Below are 24,437 nucleotides of genomic sequence, written 5' to 3' on the forward strand. Positions count from 1 at the left end.
ACAACCTGGCCCCAGCCCACTCTGCTCCCCCCGCCCCAGCCATGTCACTCGGGGGAGGGGACTTGGGGGAAGGGGTCCACTCTCCCCCCCCACTGACCAGTGGCGGGAAGCGGAGCTATACAGCGGGGAGTCAGCAAAGTGGAGCAGGCTGGGTCGCTCTGCTTCCCAGCACTGTCGGTGAGTGCGGGGATAGGCCTGACCCCTGCTGCCATTGCCAGGCCCCCCCACTAATCCCCTGGGCTGCGTCCGTCGCTGGGGGAGTGGGCTTGGGAGAAGGGGTGGAAAATGGGGGCGGGGTTGGGACAGGAAGAAGTGGAGCAGGGGCGGAGGAAGTTGTCCCAGGCCCCGCACCCCCCTTAGGAATGCACAGAGGGCCAGCTGGGGGATGGGGCTGGCTGCCGCCACTACCACATACGAAGCACGCAGCTGCATAGGGCACCATGAAATTCATGGTGCCCTATGCAGCTGCGTATTCTGCGCATGCCTAAGGATGGCCCTTGTAGGTGCCTAGTGTTTGAAAATCCCACTAGGCCCCTATGTGCATCTTTAGGAGCCTAATTTTTTTTTTTTTAAGTATTTAGGCCGAAGACCCCATTTTCCTCAAGAGAACACACAGACCCTGTGAGTTAGGGTCCAAATTCACTCCCTCTTGGTGATGCCTTTAGCTGGTACCTCAAAGCCCAATAGTACAACATACACTAGGCTGCCTACAGTTTTCTAGTGTTCTTGGTAATTATTAAAATATCATACTCTCCCCAATATGTGTGTGAAATGTTGTTAAGAAATATATACATTATATAATATGCCAACCAATCTAGTAAACATAATGCAATTTGCAGTTGATCCTTCACTTAGTTTTCTTGATTCATTATAAATCTACCCAAGCTGTTGAATTTGAAACTGAATTTCATGTAATTTCATGGTTAGCTCCTGAAAGTTAATTTTCTAGCCCATTTTAGCTTACAGTATCAAATTGTCATTTCACTTTATAATGTACAATATTTATAATGTATTATTTCATTTTCAATGTTCATGTGATTGATCTGTGTGTTCTAGAACAGCATTTTTAAATCTCATTTCTTTGTAAATTGTGTGCATGTATTATGCAGTGTTTAAACATTTTTTTAAATGTAGTGCTTCTGAAAGTGAATGACTAAGTAGCAAGACCCTCTGCAAATGGCTCCTCTTTAGTCCTGGTTTACAATGCCCCTGAGGAGCAGAGATTTCCTATTGTGCTGAATTGAATCACAGTGTCAAGTTCCTTTATGGTGTATTCCCTGTACTTGACTCATACGCTGTAGATTCTTGAGGTGCTGTAAAAATTAATGGAACTTAACATTTATTTTAAATATTATACCACTTATTCATGGGCCAATCTTGTTTGTGTTTTTTATTTAGCTTTATCATACACAACAAAGACACTTTCTTCAACAATGCTACAAGAAGTAGAATAGTACACCATATTTTACAGAGAGTGAAATATGAAGAAGGAAAAAACAAAATTGGTAAGTGCTTAACAAGGTACTTTTTAATTTGGTGTAAAAATCAATAAAGCCAGGGCATGCTCGTTATAGGTCAGCTTTGATTTTTTAAATCTCCTCACTGGGTAAATAGCTCACACGTTTCCAGGGTGGTCGCTTTTTCTTGGTATGCCCAGTCATTTAGAAGACGAGGCAATGGAATGTTGGGCCGCTTTTCCATGACAGGATATGGCTGACACCTCAGAAGACTATTTCCCTGTGCAGTAGGAAAGGCTGATATAAGATAAACAAGAGACACACAAGGTATTAACTGATGACACTAAATAGACTTATTGGCCCATTGCAAAAGGAGAACTTGCAACTCTCCTTGGGTCAAAGTGTGGAGGTGCTTGGAGGGATGGGAAACTCAGGGCTGCATGAGTTTCAGACTCCAGCAATCCTGCATGAATCCCTGTTCCCCTCTCTTCGCACACGAGGTCATGGAGGTTACTGCAGCCCCCTGATTCCTTTCTGTGGAGGGAGAGGGAGACCAAGACTGAGTTCTCCACAAATTTCCTCTGCAAAAAATGGTGTCTTGACATGGGTGTGGGTTGGCTGGAGAGCTGTGTCCTCCTCCTCCTCTTCTCTGTTTGTCATGCAGAAGAATGTTCTTCATTCTAGTGGGCCTTTGCACTGTTCCTGGCTGAGAGCTCCATGTCCGAACTGTCAGCTGAGGGAGCTTTGATGGGGTAGCAAAACCCATTCAGTTTTCCCAGCTGACAACAAGCCAGGGAGGAACTTTTCTCCCTGTGCTCCCAGAATTAAGGAAGCACCACACATGCTCGATGCCTCCCTGATGTCATCCTCAGCACCAGGGCTGGAGTCAGATTCCACTCCTGAGAAATGGGAAGAGTCAGGGGGCTGCATATTCCACATGCAGATACCGCCTGGGCCGCTGTGTTCTCCTACTTGCCTCAGGATCCAAGTATCTATCCATCCATCAATGTGGCCCCCACCACTGTAGTATCAGAGTATCTTCTGCATAGGCTTCAGGACTGTAGGAGCCAACTAGTGGTCCCTTTGGGTCAGAGTTCAGGTATGTTGTTGGGCCTCACACTGCTACTACCTGTCTTGTGACTGTTCTGTCAGTATATAGCTTCAGTCTCCAGGCCATCAATCCAACAGCTCTCAGAACAGTAAGTTAAATAAATGTAATGATGCTATTTTCATATGGAAATTAAGGCTTTCAGCTGTTTTGTTATACTATGGTACAAAAATTCAAAGGTTTTGTCTGAAATTTGCAGAATGCCAAGAAATGTGGCATCTCACCTAAACGACGTTTCCAAATATATCCTCACACAGACTTTAATATATGATTATTAGACCAAAATATTTGGGGTGAAAGTCAACACCTATTGACTTCACTGTGGTATATTTGGCCCTCAAAGCTTTATGTTCAAAGCATAACGAATTGTAGATTGTGAATAATACAGTTAAGTACAGTAGCAAGTATCTGAATGTTGTATTCATCCTTCCCTTGTGCCCTACCATAGTATGACAAACCTATGAAAGAAGTATTTTGTTACTCATACCTTTCACTGAACTTCATTTACCAGACTCATCATGAAAATGTGCTTGCCCTCCTCATTTTACAGTTATTCTAGCCCTGCTTGTAATTAAATTAATGTTTTTGGCTTTTAGGTCTGAATCGATTGCTTACTAATGGCTCCTATGAAGCTGCATTTCCTCTTCATGAGGTATTTTTCTAACATTTCTTGTTGGCTTTGAATTCAACTTTAATACCAATGTCATTGTGCCTGAGTCTCCTCTTACTCTGGTTTTACACTATTGTATCCCCACTGGCTCCAGTAGAAAGTTACTCCTTATTAATACAGATGGTGGGAGTATTTTCTGTGCTTTCTTTCATTTAATCCAGCTCGTTAGAAAATGTTGATAGCTCTTCCTGAAAATTCATATGCTTCAGACTCACACACTGTCCCCCATTGGTGGCTATGAATAATGTGGTAGTAACAATCATGTATTACAGGAATTCTTAAACATTTTCATGGTGTGGAATACATCCAAATACAGTGTGTGTCTGGGGGCAGCACCTCCCTCCCTTTAACAATCACACAGATCATTCCCACTTCTTCACTTGCAATCACAGCTCCCAGTAGCAATCCCTGTGGTGACTACCACAATTGTTTTGTATGGAAAAGCAACATTAGGGACATATTTAATGTGCTTTTAACTCCTTTTAATGCTGTTTAGCAGCTAGAAACAAAGAGGAGCCAGGTTTCATGGTTTCATGAATCACACTTTGACAGTTACTCATATATTGTATATTGAAGTCCACATATTGAAAGCTTGAGATCTTCTCCTTTTAAGCTAATAAAATCAATTAAAACAGAATTATGCAAAACATCATCTATTGTATATTGGTTCTTACACTGCCCACATCACCGTGGCATCTGAGCACCTTTCAGTTGTGCATGAATTCTTTACTTTCTTCAGTATTTTTACACCCCTTGCTATCCCCACAACCTCCTCACTTGGAATAATTCCAGCAGCAGTATCATGTTAAACACGTATCTCTCAAAGTAAGCAGCCTCCTTCAGAGCTGCAATTGGTACCACTTTGAAGATGGTTATTTCACACCACTAATTGATTATGCATTACAACACCAGTTTGAGGTGAGTGTGGCTTACCTTATTGAGTTAATGGCAGAATACAGGTAATAGAACTCAGGATTCCCAGTCTTAGGGTATGTCTACACAGCAACTGGAAGTCAGATTGCAGTTTGGGTAGGCATACCCATGCTAACTGATACTATACCCACCTGAACTGCAATCACACTTCTCATTTCAGTATAACGTACCCACCCTTATGTTCTAATCACCAGACACACTGCATCTGCTGAGCATGCACCTCCCTTAAATGAAGATTTCATGGTGGGACCCATTTGTTCTTAACCTTTTATATACTGCAACCCTCTTTTCTATATCAGGCCTACCCTGGGAACCCCCTTCCATTTACCAATATGGAAGGGCAGAGTGGTCATGACCACCTGACATCTGTTTGCAACTTGTGATCTGAACAATGCCAGTTACCAAATACAGGTCTATGAAAAATCAACCTTTAAGACAAACTAATTCAACCAAGCCATTGCTAAATTTGTCTTTTTGTTTTCATGCAAGGATTTTGTATAAACTGTTCAATTAAAACACACCTCTAGTTCCAGAGATTTCTTGGCAACTATTATTCTTTGCTCAGGGTTTAAATCTGTATTTCAGGGAAGCTACCGAAGTAAAAATTCCATAAGAACCCATGGAGCAGAAAACCACAGACATCTGCTTTATGAGTGCTGGGCCTCATGGGGCATGTGGTACAAATACCAGCCCTTGGATCTCGTACGGTAAAACTTTTTATTTGCTTTTTAAATGTTGCACTGTGTGCTGGGATACAGAGTGGGATAAGAGGGTAGGAAAGTCTAACAGAAACATGAAGGACTCAGTTAATTCCTCTGACAAATGAGCCTAAACTCTCACACTTTAAAAGTGTGGGGGCCATGGCCTCCCCAGCCCCCCAGGTCTGGTGTCCCTGGGCCCCCAGGGTGTGGAGATCCTGAATGTTCTTTGTGCCCAGGGCCCCAATAAATCTTAATCGGCCTCTGGCTACAAGGGTCTATAAATAAAATCTGTATTTAAAAGGTAGCAGCATCATTGAATATACTGATATGTTGGCAATTTCGGAGGGCTATTAAAAGTACTGAAGTACTGTAACTGATAGACGCCTTTTGCTTTTATTGTTTTTTTAATTGTTCTGAAATAGAAGGATTTGTAAAAGATTCCCAGGAAGCACTAGGAGTTATTCTTTAAGGCTCCATAAAGCTCTTTTCTCTGCAACTTCATAAAATGGGAATTTGCTTTTTCTAAGGAAAAAAATATTCACAGAGGAATACAATAATAGGGGTTTGCTTGAGTCATGTAGTTTTTTAAAATGTGCTAGAAACAATGTAAAACACAGTAATATATTTTTAGGTAGTACAGCAACTGTTTAGATGTTATCATTTCTTTTTGAGCCCCTTGGCCAAGTCTTCACTAAGGAAATTTACAAAACAAATTACATTATTGGTTCAGTGGTGAACCAGTAATTGCATTGAAGTAGTTTTGGGTTTGTTTTTTAAATTTCCCCAGCATAAGAGATTACATTAGATTCACAGTGTAGATTGTTTCTCTCTTTTTTTAAACATTTCTGGTAATTGTGTTTGAAGTAACCTGCAGACAGGGCTGTAGTTCTTTGGTAATCATTTACATTTGTGATTGTGTCATGGAACCATCATCATCAGAAGGCATCATTAATTGGGAACCATCACATCTGAGTTGTAAAATTCAGATCCTGATCCAAGTTTCCCTAAGGTCTGAGGGAGTTTGGATCCAGTGTTCTTTTTCAGTGTTTGTGTGTGCAAAATGGCTCATCAGGCATTTAAATGGCCATTTATGTATGCAAGTGTGGTAACTGGGTAGGCACACAATTGCATTTGGACCTTGGCACAGACTTCCTTTAGAAATCTAAGCATAGTATTTAAGTGCACTAACTCATTCAGTTTCTCTTCCCAGTCAGTGTCATCCAAAGATTATTCTGAAAGAAATGTCAGCAGAGTAGTTTACACACTATAGGTAAAGGTGATTCAGTATACAGGTCTAAATGAGCAGGAGGAGAACTAGGGCAGAGTGATGGGTATGAGGCTTGCTGAGTATTTACAGGTGACTGAGTAAAAGGCGACATCAAACCCAGACTGACATTTTAAGTTGCTGCCATATATCCTATTAGCTGTTAGCCTACAACAAACCCATTGCTGATTGTAGTGCAGGCACAGGAGGAAGGGTGGCAGGAAAGGAGTGGGCATCCTTTTCTCTCTCCCCTCCCAGCTGCTAAAACACTCCCATACACCTTTCCCTAACCCACACCAAAACATCCCTCCATACCGCCTCTCCTTCCTCACATGCCACATGCCCTGGTTTTTCACCTTAAACAGTTGACCACATTAGCAAAAACTGCTGTTCACCTCAGTTAAAACTGCGTGAATCTGTGTACCCAAAACAAAAGTGTTTATACTAGTTCTGCCATGAATGCTCATTTCATAGCTTTCCCCCGCCAGGGGTACTGTAGAAAATCTATGTAAAGCCCATGCCCAAAGGGAGTGGGAGTTGAGCGTTATCTGTTAGCTTCCTAATGGGCCAGCTTTCCAGTACCCACCATTCCCACCCAATATTTGTGTTGTCAGACTCTTTAGAGAGGCCAAGGACTGAGTGAGCTACAGATAGTGAACAACCTTCTCATTCATAGATATGATACTCTCAAATCAAGTTAGAGTCACACTGCCAGCGTGATAAGAGAAGCTGTTGCTTTTATGCTTGTTTTTTCTTGCCATTAAATGTGGTCTTAAATTTCCAGTGCGCTCAATCTGGCACCTTCCGTGGCCATTAACTTTACTTTAATCACACCAGTTGGCCAGTATGGAGATCTTAGTCACTAGCCATAAACAAGGAAACAGCATTTGATGGGCATCACACAATTCGGTGTTCATTCCGCCTGGAAGCACTGGGGAGCATGAGAAGTACCGATTCTGCACAAGTGCAAAGGCATCGTTGTTAATCAACAGCTGTGAAGGGGTCAGCTTACCCATATTGCTGCCTAAATGTAATTTCCTTGCTGTCGTTACAAGAATCATTCAAAATCACGAGAACTGAAAGTGATTAAAGGGGGACAATCTCTCTTTCTCTTTTCTCTTCCCTCAGTTCATTCACTTTGGCCTTGCTCCTAAACCTGTTGAAGTGAATGAAAGCAGTCCCCATTGACTTCAGTGGGCTTTGGATCAGTCCCTCTGTGCACTTGACAATGCTTTGTGCATAGTCTTTTTTCCCCCTCTGTAGTCAGCGAGTCATTTCCCCCTCTTGTTTGTGTGGGTCTTTCACACAGCAACAAGGGAGAGAGACAAATATTTTTTATCAAAAGGAAAAATGTGATTGTAAAACCACCAAAATGGGCATGAGGGTAGGGGGAAATATTTAACTCTTTCTTTTGTTTTAAATAACTAGATTTCAGGTTGACAGTGCCCCTTTAACCTTCACTCAATCCCCACTAGGGTGACCAGATCACCAAAGACAAATATCGGGACGCGGGGGGGGGGGGGTGACGTGGGGGGGGCGTGGCAGGGGGGGTGACGTGGGGGGGCGTGGCGGGGGGGGGGGTGACGTGGGGGGGCGGGGCCAAAAAAAAAAAAAAAAAAACTTCCTCCGCAAGTGCTGGAGGGAGGCCCGGGAGACTCAGGGGAAGCGCGGGGCCGGGGTGAGTAACAGTCCGGCCTGGCCCCGAGCAGGCAGGACTCAGTTGGGTGGTAGGGCGAGGAGGGGGGCGGCCCGCGGGGCCAGGAGGCGGCTGTTCTCCCCCCCGGGCAGCGGGACTCGGGAGCAGCCGCTGCTGCAGCTCCCACTGCCGCGGGGGAGGAAGCGAACCCCCCGAGCCGGGGCCTGCTGCGGGGACCCAGCAGCGTGCACGCTGGGCCCAGCCCCTGGCCAGCGTCTGGGCTGCTGCCCAGCTGGTGCTATCCCGCGGCGGCCCTGGAGTGGGGGCAGCAGGCCCCAGCCCCCCCGTCCCGCAGGGGAACGAACGGGGCTGGGCGGCCGATGCCTCCACCCCGGGGCCACCGCGCGATAGCACCAGCTGGGCAGCCCAGACGCGACCGGCCAGGGGCTGGGCCCAGCGTACGCGCTGCTGCAGGCCCCGGCTCGGGGGGTTCGGGGGCGCCAGAGCCGCCGAGCGCCATGGCCGCTTCCTCCCCCGTCGCCTGGCCCCGCGGGTCGCCCCCCTCCTCCTCTCCCACCACCCAACTGAGTCCTGCCTGCACTGGGCCAGGCCGGACTGTTACTCACCCCGGCCCCGCGCTTCCCCTGCGTCTCCCGGGCCTCCCTCCAGCGCTTGTGGAGGGAGGGGGAATGGTGAGCCCGGGGAAGAGGCGGGGATTCGGGGAGGGAGCCAATCGGGGGAGGAGGGGGCGGAGTCGGGGCAGGGGGGGGGGGCGCGAGCACTTCCGGGGGCATTTCCTTGTTTGTCCGGTTGTCCCGACCGCACGTCGGTCGGGACGCGGGACAAACAAGGAAATATCGGGACGGTCCCGATAAAATCGGGACGTCTGGTCACCCTAATCCCCACAGATAAGGCTTACATAACAGATACTTTAACAGCCTTCACACATCTGCTAGAGTGCCATAGCTGCATTAAGTTTGTTTATGTGGTATAATAAGTCCTGTATAGAATTTTTTACTGAACTGTAAAAGGATGAATGAAGAAAGAAAGTTTCTTGGCTGCGGTCCAAATCTGTCTCTCCTCTAACATCCTGTGTGCCTTCTAGGTGTCCTGATCCCAAGCAATCATATAATTAAGCTTGATAAACTTAGAGAACCCCAACAATAAATTGTATAGTGCTAAAGGCAGACTTTGCTTATTCTTTTATAAGGCATTATCATTCTAAACACTAACAGGCTACAAAATATGTGTGTTGTTGCTAAATATCTAGGGTGAAATCTTGGCCCCTCTGAAAGTCAGTTGTAGTTCTGCCATTGACTTCAGTCCAGCCCAGTTTCACCTCCACGAACAGGGGTCCTGGAAGGCTGATTTTCCTACTGGGATAAAGTTAAGGTTGTGGCATATTGTCTGTAGTGTTGTGGTTGTACTAATAGTGACATGTGGGTCTCTGGATGGAAGCAAGAGTATTGGCTATTCGATGCCTTCACTTTTCATTTCCTTGCTTTTGAGGTTTTGTTTTAGGGAATGTTTTCTGAACAAAGCAACAGAGGGTCCTGTGGCACCTTATCAGATACATAGCATGTTTGTTAGTATAATTATTAATGATCTGGAAAATGGGGTGAAACATGAGATGGCAAAATTTGCAGAAGACACAATGTTATTGAGGTGAATCAAAACAAGCCAAGACTGAATAACTTCAGAGGGACCTACCAAAGCTACATGAATGAGCAGCGTGATGGTAGATGAAAGTCAGTGTTGACAAATGCATGGTAATGCACATTGGAAGGAATAATTTCAACTACCCATATACATTACTGAGTACTAAATATACTGTAACCGCTCAGATAAAAGACAACACTATGGGCAGCTCAATGAAAATCTCTGGTCAACGTGTAGTGACAGTCAAAAATAGGAAACAAAGTGTAGCTAAGCTCATGCTTGGTGCAGCTGATGGGAAGAGAAAGGTAAATGTGTCTCTAAGCCACCTTTGTCTCCTGGGACTGACTAGGGTCCAAACCAGCCCCCAGTGTAAATTAGAACAGACACAGAGCTGCTCTAACTGCTGCCAGCTATAATGGTCCCCTAGGGATCATTCTGTTGGTCTGGGATAACTAGAGTACATTTCCATAGCACTCATCACAATAGTGTGTAACACTGGTCTACAATTTTTGAGAAGTCGTCTGCTTCAGAGATAAAATGTGCTATTTATTATGTATTTTGATGTGCTGAATTCAAATATGACAATTAAAACAACTGAGTGACTACTGTTTCTAAGATATTTAAGTTTTTACATTTTATGTCTATGTATATTGTGTAGATAGTAGAGTTTTAATCATAAATTGTAAACCTAGGTCTTTTCATGTGTTTATGGTTGCTTTACATGATAATATTTCACCTGTCCTGTTTATGTAACACTTTAAAAATCAGCAAAAGGGTTGTATCAATAAAATTTATTATGAAACAAAAGGCAAAAAACTATTATGTACATAGTTTAGTCCTATTCAGTATCTACTCGGCGCTTCTTGGCTTGTCTCTTGTATTCATTAAATGGAGCATCTCTTGTCACTGTCCAGCAATAGTCTGCAAGCATTGATGGGCTCCATTTGCCCTGATAGCGTTTCTCCATTGTTGCAATGTCCTGGTGAAATCGCTCGCCGTGCTCGTCACTCACTGCTCCGCAGTTCGGTGGAAAAAAATCTAGATGAGAGTGCAAAAAATGTATCTTTAGTGACATGTTGCAACCAAGGCTTTTGTATGCCTTGAGGAGGTCTTCCACTAACAACCTGTAGTTGTCTGCCTTGTTGTTTCCGAGAAAATTTATTGCCACTAACTGGAAGGCTTTCCATGCCGTCTTTTCCTTGCCACGCAGTTCATGGTCAAATGCATCATCTCAAAGAAGTTCACAAATCTGAGGACCAACAAAGACACCTTCCTTTATCTTAGCTTCACTTAACCTTGGAAATTTTCCACGGAGGTACTTGAAAGCTGCTTGTATTTTGTCAATGGCCTTGACAACGTTCTTCATCAGACCCAGCTTGATGTGTAAGGGTGGTAACAAAATCTTCCTTGATTCAACAAGTGGTGGATGCTGAACACTTTTCCTCCCAGGCTCCAATGACTGTTGGAGTGGCCAATCTTTCTTGATGTAGTGGGAATCTCTTGCACGACTATCCCATTCGCAGAGAAAACAGCAATACTTTGTGTATCCAGTCTGCAGACCAAGCAAGAGAGCAACAACCTTCAAATCGCCACAAAGCTGCCACTGATGTTGGTCGTAGTTTATGAACCTCAAAAGTTGTTTCATGTTGTCATAGGTTTCCTTCATATGGACTGCATGACCAACTGGAATTGATGGCAAAACATTGCCATTATGCAGTAAAACAGCTTTAAGACTCGTCTTCGATGAATCAATGAAGAGTCTCCACTCATCTGGATCGTGAACGATGTTGAGGGCTGCCATCACACCATCGATGTTGTTGCAGGCTCCATGAAGAAGAATGGGACAAGATCCTTTTGACGGTCACGGAACATGGAAACCCTAACATCACCTGCCAGGAGATTCCACTGCTGTAGTCTGGAGCCCAACAGCTCTGCCTTACTCTTGGGTAGTTCCAAATCCCTGACAAGGTCATTCAGTTCACCTTGTGTTATGAGGTGTGGTTCAGAGGAGGAGGATGGGAGAAAATGTGGGTCCTGTCACATTGATGGTTCAGGACCAGAAGTTTCATCCTCTTCCTCGTCTGACTCAAGTGAGAATGATTCTGGTGCATCAGGAACCGGCAGTCCTTCTCCGCGGGGTACTGGGCGTATAGCTGATGGAATGTTTGGATAATGCACAGTCCACATTTTCTTCTTTGACACACCTTTCCCAACTGAAGGCACCATGCAGAAGTAACAATTGCTGGTATGATCTGTTGGCTCTCTCCAAATCATTGGCACTGCAAAAGGCATAGATTTCCTTTTCCTGTTCAACCACTGACGAAGATTTGTTGCACAAGTGTTGCAGCATATGTGTGGGGCCCACCTCTTGTCCTGATCTCCAATTTTGCAGCCAAAATAAAGGTGATAGGCTTTCTTAACCATAGTGGTTATACTGCGCTTTTGTGATGCAAAAGTCACTTCACCACAAACATAGCAGAAGTTATCTGCACTGTTCACACAAGTACGAGGCATCTCTGCTCACTTTGGCTAAACAGAAATGTGTCCCTTTGCAAAATCAAACACCGACAAATAAGAGAGCATGACACTGTATGATTTCTAGAGCTGATCTAGGGCAATTTGTTCAGCAGAGTGATGTAAGCTTCGTTATGATTGCATCATCCATGACTTCTAGGAATAACATGATGCAATTCATATCATGTATGACGCAATACCAGCTTCAGATTGCATCATTCATTGTTTTGCCTAAAAAGCAAGTACTGTCCAAACCCAGTCATAGATTTAGTCATAGATCCAGTCAAAGATGTATTTTAGTCATTTCTGGTTTAAATTGAGATCCCTTCCCTTTATAACTCACTTATCCTCCGCCATTCCCAAGTCAAGGGTTGTATATACTGACCCAATAGCATATCTTGAAAACTAGAGCCAATCAACAATTTTAAGCATCATTTTCATTCTCAGTGACCCAGAATTAGTAAAGTTTGACTATATTTATTTCAGAAGCATTTTGGCTGTAGAGCAGTGTAACAGGCCCAGGCCCTGGGTCAGGGCGGGACAGTAGAGAGTCAGTGGCTCAGGCAGGGGCTGAGCAAAGTTTTAGAACAGCAGGCCCAGGCCCTGGGTCATTGCGGGACAGTAGAGTATCAGTGACTCAGGCCCTCAGTCAGGGGCTAAGCAAACAGTTTTAGAACAGCAGGCCCAGGCCCTGGGTCAGGGCGGGACATAGAGTGTCAGTGACTCAGGCCCTCAGACAGGAGCTAAGCAAACAGTTTTAGAACAGCAGGCCCAGGCCCTGGGTCAGGGCGGGACATAGAGTGTCAGTGACTCAGGCCCTCAGACAGGGGCTAAGCAAACAGTTTTAGAACAGCAGGCCCAGGCCCTGGGTCAGGGCGGGACAGAGAGTGTCAGTGACTCAGGCTCTCAGACAGGGGCTAAGCAAACAGTTTTAGAACAGCAGGCCCAGGCCCTGGGTCAGGGCGGGACAGAGAGTGTCAGTGACTCAGGCCCTCAGACAGGGGCTAAGCAAACAGTTTTAGAACAGCAGGCCCAGGCCCTGGGTCAGGGCGGCTCAGTAGTGTGTCAGTGACTCAGGCCCTCAGGCAGGGGCTGAGCAAACAGTTTTAGAAAGCAGGCCCAGGCCCAGGCCCTGGGTCAGGGCGGGACAGTAGAGAGTCAGTGGCTCAGGTGCTCAGGCAGGGGCTGAGCAGACAAATAAGTTTAGGAGGCCCAGGTCCTGGCTCCGAAGGACCTGGGAGAGGGGGAGACTGCCTCCTGCACGTTGGGTGGCAGGAGGGACGCAGGCCCTCCCACTTCACTGCGTCCCAGCCTGGGGCCTTAGCAGCGGCAGAAGACCCACTGCTGCGTCAGTGGGGATCCTGACCGCAGGGCCGGCTTTAGGCACCGCGGGGCCTGATTCGAAGGAGCTGCCACTGAAGTCCTGCCGCTGTCTTCGGTGGCAGTTCAATCGCTGCCGCGGAGGAAGGACCCTCCGCAGAAATGCCGCTGAAGACAGCGGCAACGATTGAGCTGCCGACAACAACAGTGCCGGGACTTCGGCGGCAGCTCAATCGGCTGCCGGTGCCTTTGGCGGCACTTTGGTGGAGGGACTTTCCTCCGCGGCAGCGATTGAGCTGCCGCCGAAGACAGCGCCGGGACTTCGGCGGCAGCTCCTTTGGGACGTTGCGGGGCCCTCTTAGGTGCGCGGGGCCCAATTCCAGGGAATCAGCTGACTCGCCCTAAAGCCGTCCCTGCCTGACCGCAACACACAGACATTGGCTCTGGGTGTGCTGCTGCAAGACCAGGGTCGGCTGCCCCCGGGCTACTTTCTACCTCCCCCTCAAGAGGTACCTGCGTCTGGATGGAGTCTTCCAAGGAATCAAGCACCATGGGCTCCTCTGGGTACCCGGCGAGCAGTAGGCTTGGCAGCTCCTCTGGGTAACTTGCCACGGGCAGGTTTACCAGCTTCTCCAGGGTCTGGTCAGAGTCTGGCCAGTCCTTGAGTCGGCCGCAAACTGCAGGAGTCTCCCAACCGGGAGCTAGGCCACAGGCGTCTGGCTTCTCCGGCGGCCGGGCCTCTAGTGAGCTCTGGGGTTGGGCTTTTGTACTTCCTGTCCTGCGCCCTGACCTCTGGGGGGCGGGCGCAAGCTCCACTGGCTCCGCCCACTTTGGCGTCCAGAGGGCCTCATCCTCCTCTGGGGCAGTGGGGAACCAGGCCGCCTCGCTACAGGCCCATATTTTATATGCAATGATCAGTAGTTCAGTATTTTCATTCTAAAAATATATCAGCTAAATCTCTGCTTACACTGCTCTACAGCCAAAATGCTTCTGAAATAAATGTAGTCAAACTTTACTAATTCTGGGTCACTGAGTTATAAAGGGAAGGGATCTCAATTGAAACCAGAAATGACTAAAATACATCTTTGACTGGATCTATGACTAAATCTATGACTGGGTTTGGACAGTACTTGCTTTTTAGGCAAAACACAAGGTGAACTGAATGACCTTGTCAGGGATTTGGAACTACCCAACTGTAAGGCAGAGCTGTTGGGCTCCAGACTACAGCAGTGGAATCTCCTGGCAGGTGATGTTAGGGTTTCCATGTTCCGTGACCGTCAAAAGGATCTTGTCCCATTCTTCTTCATGGAGCCTGCAACAACATCGATGGTGTGATGGCAGCCCTCAACATCATTCACGATCCAGATGAGTGGAGACTCTTCATTGATTCATCGAAGACGAGTCTTAAAGCTGTTTTACTGCATAACGGCAATGTTTTGCCATCAATTCCAGTTGGTCATGCAGTCCATATGAAGGAAACCTATGACAACATGAAACAACTTTTGAGGTGCATAAACTACGACCAACATCAGTGGCAGCTTTGTGGCGATTTGAAGGTTGTTGCTCTCTTGCTTGGTCTGCAGTCTGGATACACAAAGTACTGCTGTTTTCTCTGCGAATGGGATAGTCGTGCAAGAGATTCCCACTACATCAAGAAAGATTGGCCACTCCGACAGTCATTGGAGCCTGGGAGGAAAAGTGTTCAGCATCCACCACTTGTTGAATCAAGGAAGATTTTGTTACCACCCTTACACATCAAGCTGGGTCTGATGAAGAACTTTGTCAAGGCCATTGACAAAATACAAGCAGCTTTCAAGTACCTCCGTGAAAAATTTCCAAGGTTAAGTGAAGCTAAGATAAAGGAAGGTGTCTTTGTTGGTCCTCAGATTCGTGAACTTCTTCGAGATGATGCATTTGACCACGCACTGCGTGACAAGGAAAAGACGGCATGGAAAGCCTTCCAGTTAGTGGCAATAAATTTTCTCAGAAACAACAAGGCAGACAACTACAGGTGGTTGGTGGAAAACCTCCTCAAGGCATACAAAAGCTTTGGTTGCAACATGTCACTAAAGATACATTTTTTGCACTCTCATCTAGATTTTTTTCCACCGAACTGCGGAGCAGTGAGTGACGAGCACGGCAAGCGATTTCACCAGGACATTGCAACAATGGAGAAACGCTATCAGGGCAAATGGAGCCCATCAATGCTTGAGGACTATGGCTGGACAGTGACAAGAGATGCTCCATTTAATGAATACAAGAGACAAGCCAAGAAGCGCCGAGTAGACACTGAATAGGACTAAACTATGTACATAATAGTTTTTTGCCTTTTGTTTCATAATAAATTTTATTGATACAACCCTTTTGCTGATTTTTAAAGTGTTACATAAACAGGACAGGTGAAATATTATCATGTAAAGCAACCATAAACACATGAAAAGACCTAGGTTTACAATTTATGATTAAAACTCTACTATCTACACAATATCCATAGACATAAAATGTAAAAACTTAAATATCTTAGAAACAGTAGCCAATCAGTTGTTTTAATTGTCATATTTGAATTCAGCACATCAAAATACATAATAAATAGCACATTTTATCTCTGAAGCAGACGACTTCTCAAAAATTGTAGACCAGTGTTATTGAACTGTTTGCTCAGCCCCTGCCTGAGGGCCTGAGCTACTGACTGTTCGTTGCCTGCCCTGACCCAGGGCCTGGGCTTCCTAATATTAAACTGTTCGCTCAGCCCCTGCCTGTGGGCCTGAGCTGCTGACTGTTTGCCGCACGGACAGGCGAATTCCCTAACTCACCTGACCTAAGTAGCGAGGCGACCGGGTTCCCCGCCGCCCCGGAGGGGGACGAGCCCCGGCCAAACCCCTACAGGGCCTGATTCCGGTCTTACTCTCAGTGCAGTACATGGAGTTATCACAGTGTAAAACACGTGAGTGCGAAAAGAAAGATGCCATTTATCTATATCTAAATCAGTATGTATCAAAGCAATGGCAGTACAGAGTGCGCTTTAAAAGATAAGTGTTCACAAGTGGCCTCAGTTGTCTCCTTCCTAATTGCAGAAGTTTAGATCGCCAGTGGCAGCACCTATTCATTTTGCCATTTAATGCACAAATTAAAACTGAAATCAGCCTTGATATCAGAAGAAACTGTTGGCTTGATCTCTGGATCGTAAGAGGAGCCCTGCATTTTGCAACCAGCAGATATAAAGGGTGCAAACAGGGAAAATACATTGTTTGTCGGGAACGATTTTCAGTTAAGGGAGCGGAAAGAGAGAACATCCATGCTGGAGTGTGGGAAGCACCATAATACAAGAGAAATCTTATCTGCGGGGGTCAGAGTTGCTGGGTGAGCTATGCCTTAGACCTCTTTTTGTCCCTCTCAAGTGCACCCTTCAGGTGAAGCAAGCCTGGCTTCCTGCACCTCACTCTGGGTGGAACCCCCATGCAGTTTAATCACTCTCAGCCTGGATCTCTGGGCTGCAAACCCCCCGCCCTTTTACCAACCATGTTAACCCAACAGGCTCAACTGCGTTTGGCACCTGTCGTCCCTTTTTCTCAGGGAACCGGTGACTGATTAATGTGGCTCAAAAGCAGCTTCTTCTCAACCAAGTTAATACTTAATTGCAATAGGAAACACAGACTTTAGAAAAAGAGGTTATCACAACAAAGAATCCTGCATGCATATTTCCTACCTAACCTTAATCTATCCATTGCTCAGGTAGGTCCAGCATATTCCCATCTCTGGGTTGGCAGTGACAACCTCCTTGCTGCACTCCTTGTGGCGTTTCTTCGCCGTGTGTCTCAGTCAGTTTGGGGTGCCAGACTCAGTCTGCTGACAACTCACTCACCCTCTCCTCTTTCCTGAGGCCAGCATCTTTAAGGTTTAGTAGGGTTACCATATTTAAAAAATAAAAAAAGAGGACACTCCACGGGGCCCTGGCCCCACCCCTTTCGCACCCCCGGCCCCGCCCCAATTCTGCCCCTTCTCCGCCCCTTCCCCAAATTCCCTGCCCTAACTCCACCCCCTCCCCTGAGCGCCCCGCATACCCCCTCCTCCCTCCCAGCCACGCGAAAAGGGCTGCCCGAGCGCTACCGGCTTCACGGTTTGCCGGGCAGCCCCCAGACCCTGCGCCCCCGGCCGGCACTTCCCCAGCGCAGATGGAGCCCGGGAGGGGAAGCGCCCAGCCGGGGGCGTAGGGTCTGGAGGCTGCCCGGCAAACTGTGAAGCCAGTAGCGCTCGGGCTTCTGGCAGCCCCCATTCCTCCGGACCCTGCGCCCCTGGCCGGGACTTCCCCTCCCGAGCTCCAGCTGCTGTGCTCCTCCCCTGACCCTTCGGCTCTGTTTAAGAGCCGAGCTGCCCGAGTGCTACCAGCTTCGGGCAGCCCCCATGCCTCTGGACCCTGCGCCCCCGGAGCCCAGGAGGGGAAGTGCTCGGTTGGCGGCTCAGGGTCCGGAAGCATGGAGGCTGCCCAAAGCCGGTAGCGCTCGGGCAGCTCAGCTTTAAACAGAGCAGAAGAGTCAGGGTAGGGAGCACAGCAGCCGCAGGAGGGGAAGTGCCCGGCCGGCGGTATTTTTCCCGGACATGTTCGGCTTTTTGGCAGTTCCCCCCGGACAGGGGTTTTATTACCAAAAAGCCGGACATGTCTGGGAAAAAACGGATGTATGGTAACCCTAGGTTTAGGAGCCCCTTTGATCCTTGGTTTTGGTCTGGGAAGAATACACCACAGCAGACTAGCTGCAGGCAGGGGATATCCCTAATGAATAGCTTTCTGATTGTTCCCCAAGGAGTCTTATCTTTGTCATTGTTTCATTTCATGTTGGTTCTCCCTTAAGGGTTTCCTGTGACTTAACTCCTGGCAGCAAGCAGATTAATATCGAACACATAACCTGAGGAACATAAAAATACTACACGTAACTCCCTCATTCACCACAGAAGAATGTCTTTAATACTTTGCTTCACTACTTTGAATTATATACGTCGGTAAAAATAGGTGCTGATGCAAATAATCTCATAAAATGGAAATTTTCTTTCTCAGTGGAGCAGACAGATTGTCAGCCAAAAAATTAGGCCACAGCGTTCACTCATGCAGCTAAGTCAGGCATCTCAAACTCATGTCAGTGTGTCTTTGTACAGCGAGACTTGCTACCCTTGTCAGAATTGACCATGTTACTGCCATATTTCTGTCTCTTTAGCCAGAAGAATTGTGGGCTCTGTTGAATGACAGAGGAATAAAAGCAATATGACAGCATTGGCCTTTGGTATAGTGAAGCTGAGTTTGAATGATGATAATCAGTGTAGATCAATCTTCACATTGCTTTAAAAATACAAAATATCATTTTAACTCAGACAGATGGATTGCTCCAACTGGAAACTCTTTGACATGCATTTTAAAATTGATGATTTCATTCATTCCAGGCCAAGTGTTGTTCACTCTCTTTCTCTCTCCTCCACTGCCTCTCACCCAAGAAACAACATAGGTGTTTTCTTCCTTACTGTAAAAGGCTGACCAAGAATGTTTTCAGGCAGTCTAAAGGCAACAACACTGGCTGGTTTCACTCTTTGACCCTAGCAGTCAGATGCAAATCATGTCAAACCAATCTGATAGCTTTCTTTGATAGGATGACGAGTCTTGTGGATAAGGGAGAAGCGGTGGATGTGGTATACCTAGACTTTAGTAAGGCATTTGATACGGTCTTGCATGATATTCTTATTGATAAACTAGGCAAGTATAACTTAGATGGGGCTACTATAAGGTGGGTGTATAACTGGCTGGATAACCGTACTCAGAGGGTAGTTATTAATGGTTCCCTATCCTGCTGGAAAGATATAACGAGTGGGATTCCGCAGGGGGCTGTTTTGGGACTGGCTCTGTTCAATATCTTCATCAACAACTTAGATATTGGCATAGAAAGTACGCATATTAAGTTTGCAGATGATACCAAACTGGGAGGGATTGCAACTGCTTTGGAGGATAGGGTCAACATTCAAAATGATCTGGACAAATTGGAGAAATGGTCTGAGGTAAACAGGATGAAGTTTAATAAAGACAAATGCAAAGTATTTCACTTAGGAAGGAACAATCAGTTTCATACATACAGAATGGGAAGAGACTGTCTAGGAAGGAGTATGGCAAAAAGGGATCTAGGGGTTATAGTGGACCACAAGCTAAATATGAGTCAACAGTGTGATGCTGTTGCAAAAAAAGCAAACATGATTCTGGGATGCATTAACAGGTGTGTTGTGAGCAAGACACTAGAAGTCATTCTTCCGCTCTACTCTGTGCAGGTTAGGCCTCAACTGGAGTATTGTGTCCAGTTCTGGGCACTGCATTTCAAGAAAGATGTGGAGAAATTGGAGAGGGTCCAGAGAAGAGCAACAAGAATGATTAAAGGTCTTGAGAACATGACCTATGAAGGAAGGCTGAAAGAATTGGGTTTGTTTAGTTTGGAAAAGAGAAGACTGAGAGTGGACATGATAGCAGTCTTCAAGTATCTAAAAGGGTGTCATAAGGAGGAGGGAGAAAACTTGTTCAGCTTAGCCTCTAAGGATAGAACAAGAAGCAATGGGCTTAAACTGCAGCAAGGGAGGTTTAGGTTGGACATTAGGAAAAAGTTCCTAACTGTCAGGGTGGTTAAACACTGGAATAAACTGCCTAGGGAGGTTGTGGAATCTCCATCTCTGGAGATATTTAAGAGTAGGTTAGATAAATGTCTATCAGGGATGGTCTAGAAAGTATTTGGTCCTGCCATGAGGGCAGGGGACTGGACTCAATGACCTCTTGAGGTCCCTTCCAGTCCTAGAGTCTATGAATCTATGCTACAATATTAGCATAACAAGTTGTGCTGATGTAAAACATATTTAAACTGACCTGACACCCAGCTGTGATTTGACCCTAAAGTTTCTGAAGCACAGGATGGTTATATTTCCTCATTCCTTAAAATGAATCTGGAGAATGATCTTTTAAACTGTTCATCATTATTGTTATTATTATTGTTATTATTATTATTGATTGATTGATTGATTTATAAAGCATCAGACGTCATGATCAGGGTGCGGTACGCTTTCAGTCCATGTTGGAATTGTGGAATAAATTTTCTAGAGACTCTGGTAAGAGAAGTTCCAAACAGAAATAAGAAAGCAAGGTAGAAGAATGCGCTCTGATTCATCAATTCTTCTTCGGGTGATTGCACATATGCATTCCACTCTTGGTGTCAGTGCACCCAGCACATGGCCATTGGGAACTTTTTCCCTCAGAGGTACCCATTGGCTGGTTCAAGCTCCCCCTGCTACCATGTGCCACTGTGTGCGGGTATAAAGGGCAGAGCTGCATCGAGTCCTCCTCAATTCCTTCTTACCACCCATGATGGTCGTTGGAACTCTGTACTATACTGGACTCTGTGTGTGTGTGTGGGGGGGGGTGAGTAATTAGTCTATTTGTCAGACTTGTTGTTTTTTCCATTTGGCCTTTATTCCATTCACAGTACCAAGGTATGTCCCAATCACTGGATTTCAAGACATGTGCTTTTTGTGCCAAACCTGTGTCAGTGAGTGACCTGCCCAATAGCTGCCTGAAGTGCTTTGGGGAAGCACAGGTGAAGGAGCGGTGACAGATTTGCAGGGAGTTCAAACCTAGGACAAAGAAGGCTAGGGAGGCTAGGCTGAAATTCCTGTGATGGAGGCCACCATCGGAGCCAACCCAGTCTGACTCGGTGCTGAGTGTGGCAGCTTCAGTGAGAAGTGCCAGTGTTGTCTTCCCTACAGGAGTCTGGTCCCTCGGCACCACTGCCACTTCTGCCAGTGATTCAAGTTTCAGTACTGCAGGTGGCCCCTCATTACCATCCAAGGGGAAACCTGCTATGATGGCATCACTCCATCCATCACTAGACTCTCAGCACAGGACCCTGGCACTGACTGGATCAGCCCTGCCATGGTCAGATGAGGGGAATTCTCACTGTCAGACTTGGAGGTGGGATCTTACCTATCACTACCCCACAGCAGGACTGGTCTCTGCACAGATCCTATCTTCCCATCTATCACCATGACCCTTCAATGGGACCTGCCTCAAAAATATTGCTGGGACAATGGAACTCTGCCTCATATTGGTGGCCATTCTGGAGTCCTTGGGCATTTCCCCCAGCTTCCAGATCTTCCCTACACAGTGCGTACTCAGTGCCCTCAATTATCAGGGCTGAGTCTACTCACTGAGTGGCTCCATCCCCAGAGTCTAGCAACTTGGTCAATGTGTTCCTGTTATCTTTGGACAATTTGCTGGTATCAAGGTGTTCTGGTATCATCCGTCTGGAATGTGCTTGCATGAGTGCTCTGTGCCCAGCACCTCTTAAGAATATGTGTTTTTGCAATATCAGCCCTGTGCTTGCCAAATTCTGTGAACAGGGCCTGCCTCTTGCTCACAACCTGACTTTGCTTCATATCAGCAAAGTTTTGACCACTACTTTAGTTCAGGCCTCTGATACAAGGGCTTATGTCTCAGGCTCTCTTCCTACTACACCAGACACTTTCATAAATCATCCCAGTTGTTCGTAGCAGTGGCAGACAGAGTAAGAGGTTAGTCCCCCCCCCCATCCTGAGAATTTATTCCTGGATTGCATTTTGCATACTCATGTGCTATGACTTGGCTAATGTCTAGGGTTGCCAGGCATCTGGTTTTCAACTGGAATGCCTGGTTGAAAAGGGACCCTGGCGGCTCCCTGCCTGCCCTAGCTCTGCGCAGCTCCCAGAAGTGACCACCCGGTCCCTGCAGCCCCTAGACACATGGATGGCCAGGGAGGTTCCGTGCACTGCCCCTGCCCCGAGGACCGGCTCCGCAGCTCCCATTGGCCGGAAACCACGACTAATGGGAGCTGCAGGGGCAGCCACTTCCTGGGAGCCGCAGTAAGTGTCGCTGGGACCCCGCACCCCAACCCCTGCCCCAGCCCGGGGTCCCCTCCCGCAACCAAATTCCCTCCTGGAGCCCACACTCCCCCAACCCCCTGGCCCAGCCCCTGCCTGCACCCAAACCCCCTGCCCCAGCCCAGTGAAAATGAGTGAGGGTGGGGGAGAGCGAGCGAGCGATGGAGAGAGTGGGGATGGAGTGAGCGGGGGCGGGACCTCGGGAAAGGGGCAGGGCAGGGGGGCTGGGCAGGGGTGTTCGGTTTTGTATAATTAGAAAGTTGGCAACCCTACTAATGTCGCTGCATCCAACAGTGTCACAGCTGATTCAACAAGGTCACAATTAGCCTTTGTGGCCTTTCTGGCAGAAATTCCAATTGCAGACATTTGTAGAGTGGCAATCTTGTTCTTGGTCCACATACTTGCTTCCCACTATGCTCTGGCTCAAGACTCCAGAGATGCTGCTAGAGTGGGATGAGTTGTTCTTTACTCTTTATTGAAATAGATTCCAATCCTGCCTCCTGTCTTGTGGCTTGTGAGTCATCAAGAGAGGAATGCACACGTGCAATCATTCAACGAAGAAAAAACAGTTACTAACCTGTTCCGTAACTGATGCTCTTCGAGATGTGTTGCACATGCCCATTTTACAACCTGCCCACCTACCCCTCTCCATCAGAGTTATGGCAAGAAGGAACTGAGGGGGGGCTAGGGTTGGCTCTGCCCCTTCTTTATGCCTGAACACAGTGGCATGCAGCAGCAGGGGGAGCTCGAACTGCCCAACAGGTACCATTGAGGGGAAAAGTTTCCTACAGCCATGCACTGGGCACACCAACACCAAGAATGGAATGGACACATGCAACACTTCCTGAAGAACAACAGTTATGGAACAGGTTAGTAACTGTGTTTTTCTTGGAAATGCTCTGGGTCCAGTGTAACTACATCAATTTCAACAGAGTTACTCAGGAAACACTCCTGTATAACGGAGAGCAGCATTTGGCCTTTTGTTTCCTGGACATACAGAACCAATTACCAAATTTTCAAAAACGTTCAACATCCAGTACTGCTGCCCTCGATGGGAGTTGTTGACGAACATGCAGGCGCCTAAGTATGGATTTAGGCTCCTGTTTTAGAAAATCTTAGCCCCAATTTCTACCCTCAAATATGACTTAAAGCTTCCTTTTCTGTTAGCAAACAATGCTAAATAAAACCTACAAAAACTGGCAGGTAACTTTACTCTGTTGTGTTTTAAACAGGCGGTATTTTGGTGAGAAAATTGGCTTGTACTTTGCCTGGTTAGGCTGGTACACAGGAATGCTCTTCCCAGCTGCCTTCATTGGATTGTTTGTCTTTTTGTATGGAGTCACAACACTGAACCACTGCCAAGTCAGGTAAAGTGAGCACTTTTATTAGTGAAGTTACCCGTATTTGTACATGTTTGGGGTTGTTGTGTATAATTTGGTTCTGTTTAATTTCTTATTTTAAAATTCACCATATGGTATCAAGTCTTTAACAAAAACAATGTAAACACATAGGGCAAGATTGTGCCCGGCTTTCACAAGGTAGTGGAGAACGTGCATCAAGTCTCCCTTGTCTTGAGCTCTGGCACATGGGCTGGATATCATGTGGTCCCCTGAGTGCATGGACTATGTAAAGTTAGGGGTGCTGCCCAAGCTAGCGTCTCACAGTGACGGGGAGCAGGTGGAGCCATGGCTTTCTGAGTGGCGGGAAGAGGGGAGAGGAAATGTCACTCTCCAAGGAGAGTGTGCTTCCCAACGCTCCAGATGGCACTTTTCAGGCATTGTGCCACCTGGAGCTCCTCTGGAGGTTTTACACCTCCACACTGCTTCACAGCCTGAGGCAGTGCCTGAAAGAGTCCCTTGAAATTAACGAAATTCCCGTTAATCTGTACTCACCATATTCCTATCTCCTTCTGTTGGAGATCTCTCTTGGCTCAGGGACAATTTAGAAATGGTAAAGTGCTAATAACTCATCCTGTCTCTCCTGCCAGCCACGGCAGGACTATTCTCTACATGTTGTCTAGTCCTTTTTGATTTTGCTCTTTCTTAAAAAAAAAACAAAAGGACATGCCATCTAAAGATTTCAAAGTGCATGTGTTTTCTTGAGAAAGGCATTATTCATATATGAAGTTGAGAAGACCTACACAGTCATAGTGTACATATCTCAAAGTGTTGTAGACAGCAAGCACATACTGACATCACTAACAGAAAGCACTAGAAATGTATGATACGAGAAATTTAATTCACCATCTGT

At 46.6% G+C, this 24,437-nt stretch overlaps 1 protein-coding gene across 5 annotated transcripts in view; it reads left to right on the top strand.

The window, feature by feature from the left end:
• The window catches only part of ANO4 (anoctamin 4), a 269,643-nt gene that overhangs the window by 178,818 nt on the left and 66,388 nt on the right, over positions 1-24,437 (top strand). For all 5 annotated transcript variants that reach the window (XM_008178773.4, XM_065561354.1, XM_008178774.4 and 2 more), the window contains 4 exons: positions 1,399-1,505; positions 3,162-3,217; positions 4,754-4,875; positions 23,420-23,554. In XM_008178773.4, the coding sequence (XP_008176995.2) occupies positions 1,399-1,505; positions 3,162-3,217; positions 4,754-4,875; positions 23,420-23,554 (420 nt within the window). The remainder of the gene's footprint in view (positions 1-1,398; positions 1,506-3,161; positions 3,218-4,753; positions 4,876-23,419; positions 23,555-24,437) is intronic.

Source organism: Chrysemys picta, chromosome 1 (genome assembly GCF_011386835.1).
Source record: "Chrysemys picta bellii isolate R12L10 chromosome 1, ASM1138683v2, whole genome shotgun sequence".
Classification (NCBI taxonomy): Eukaryota; Metazoa; Chordata; order Testudines; family Emydidae; genus Chrysemys; species Chrysemys picta.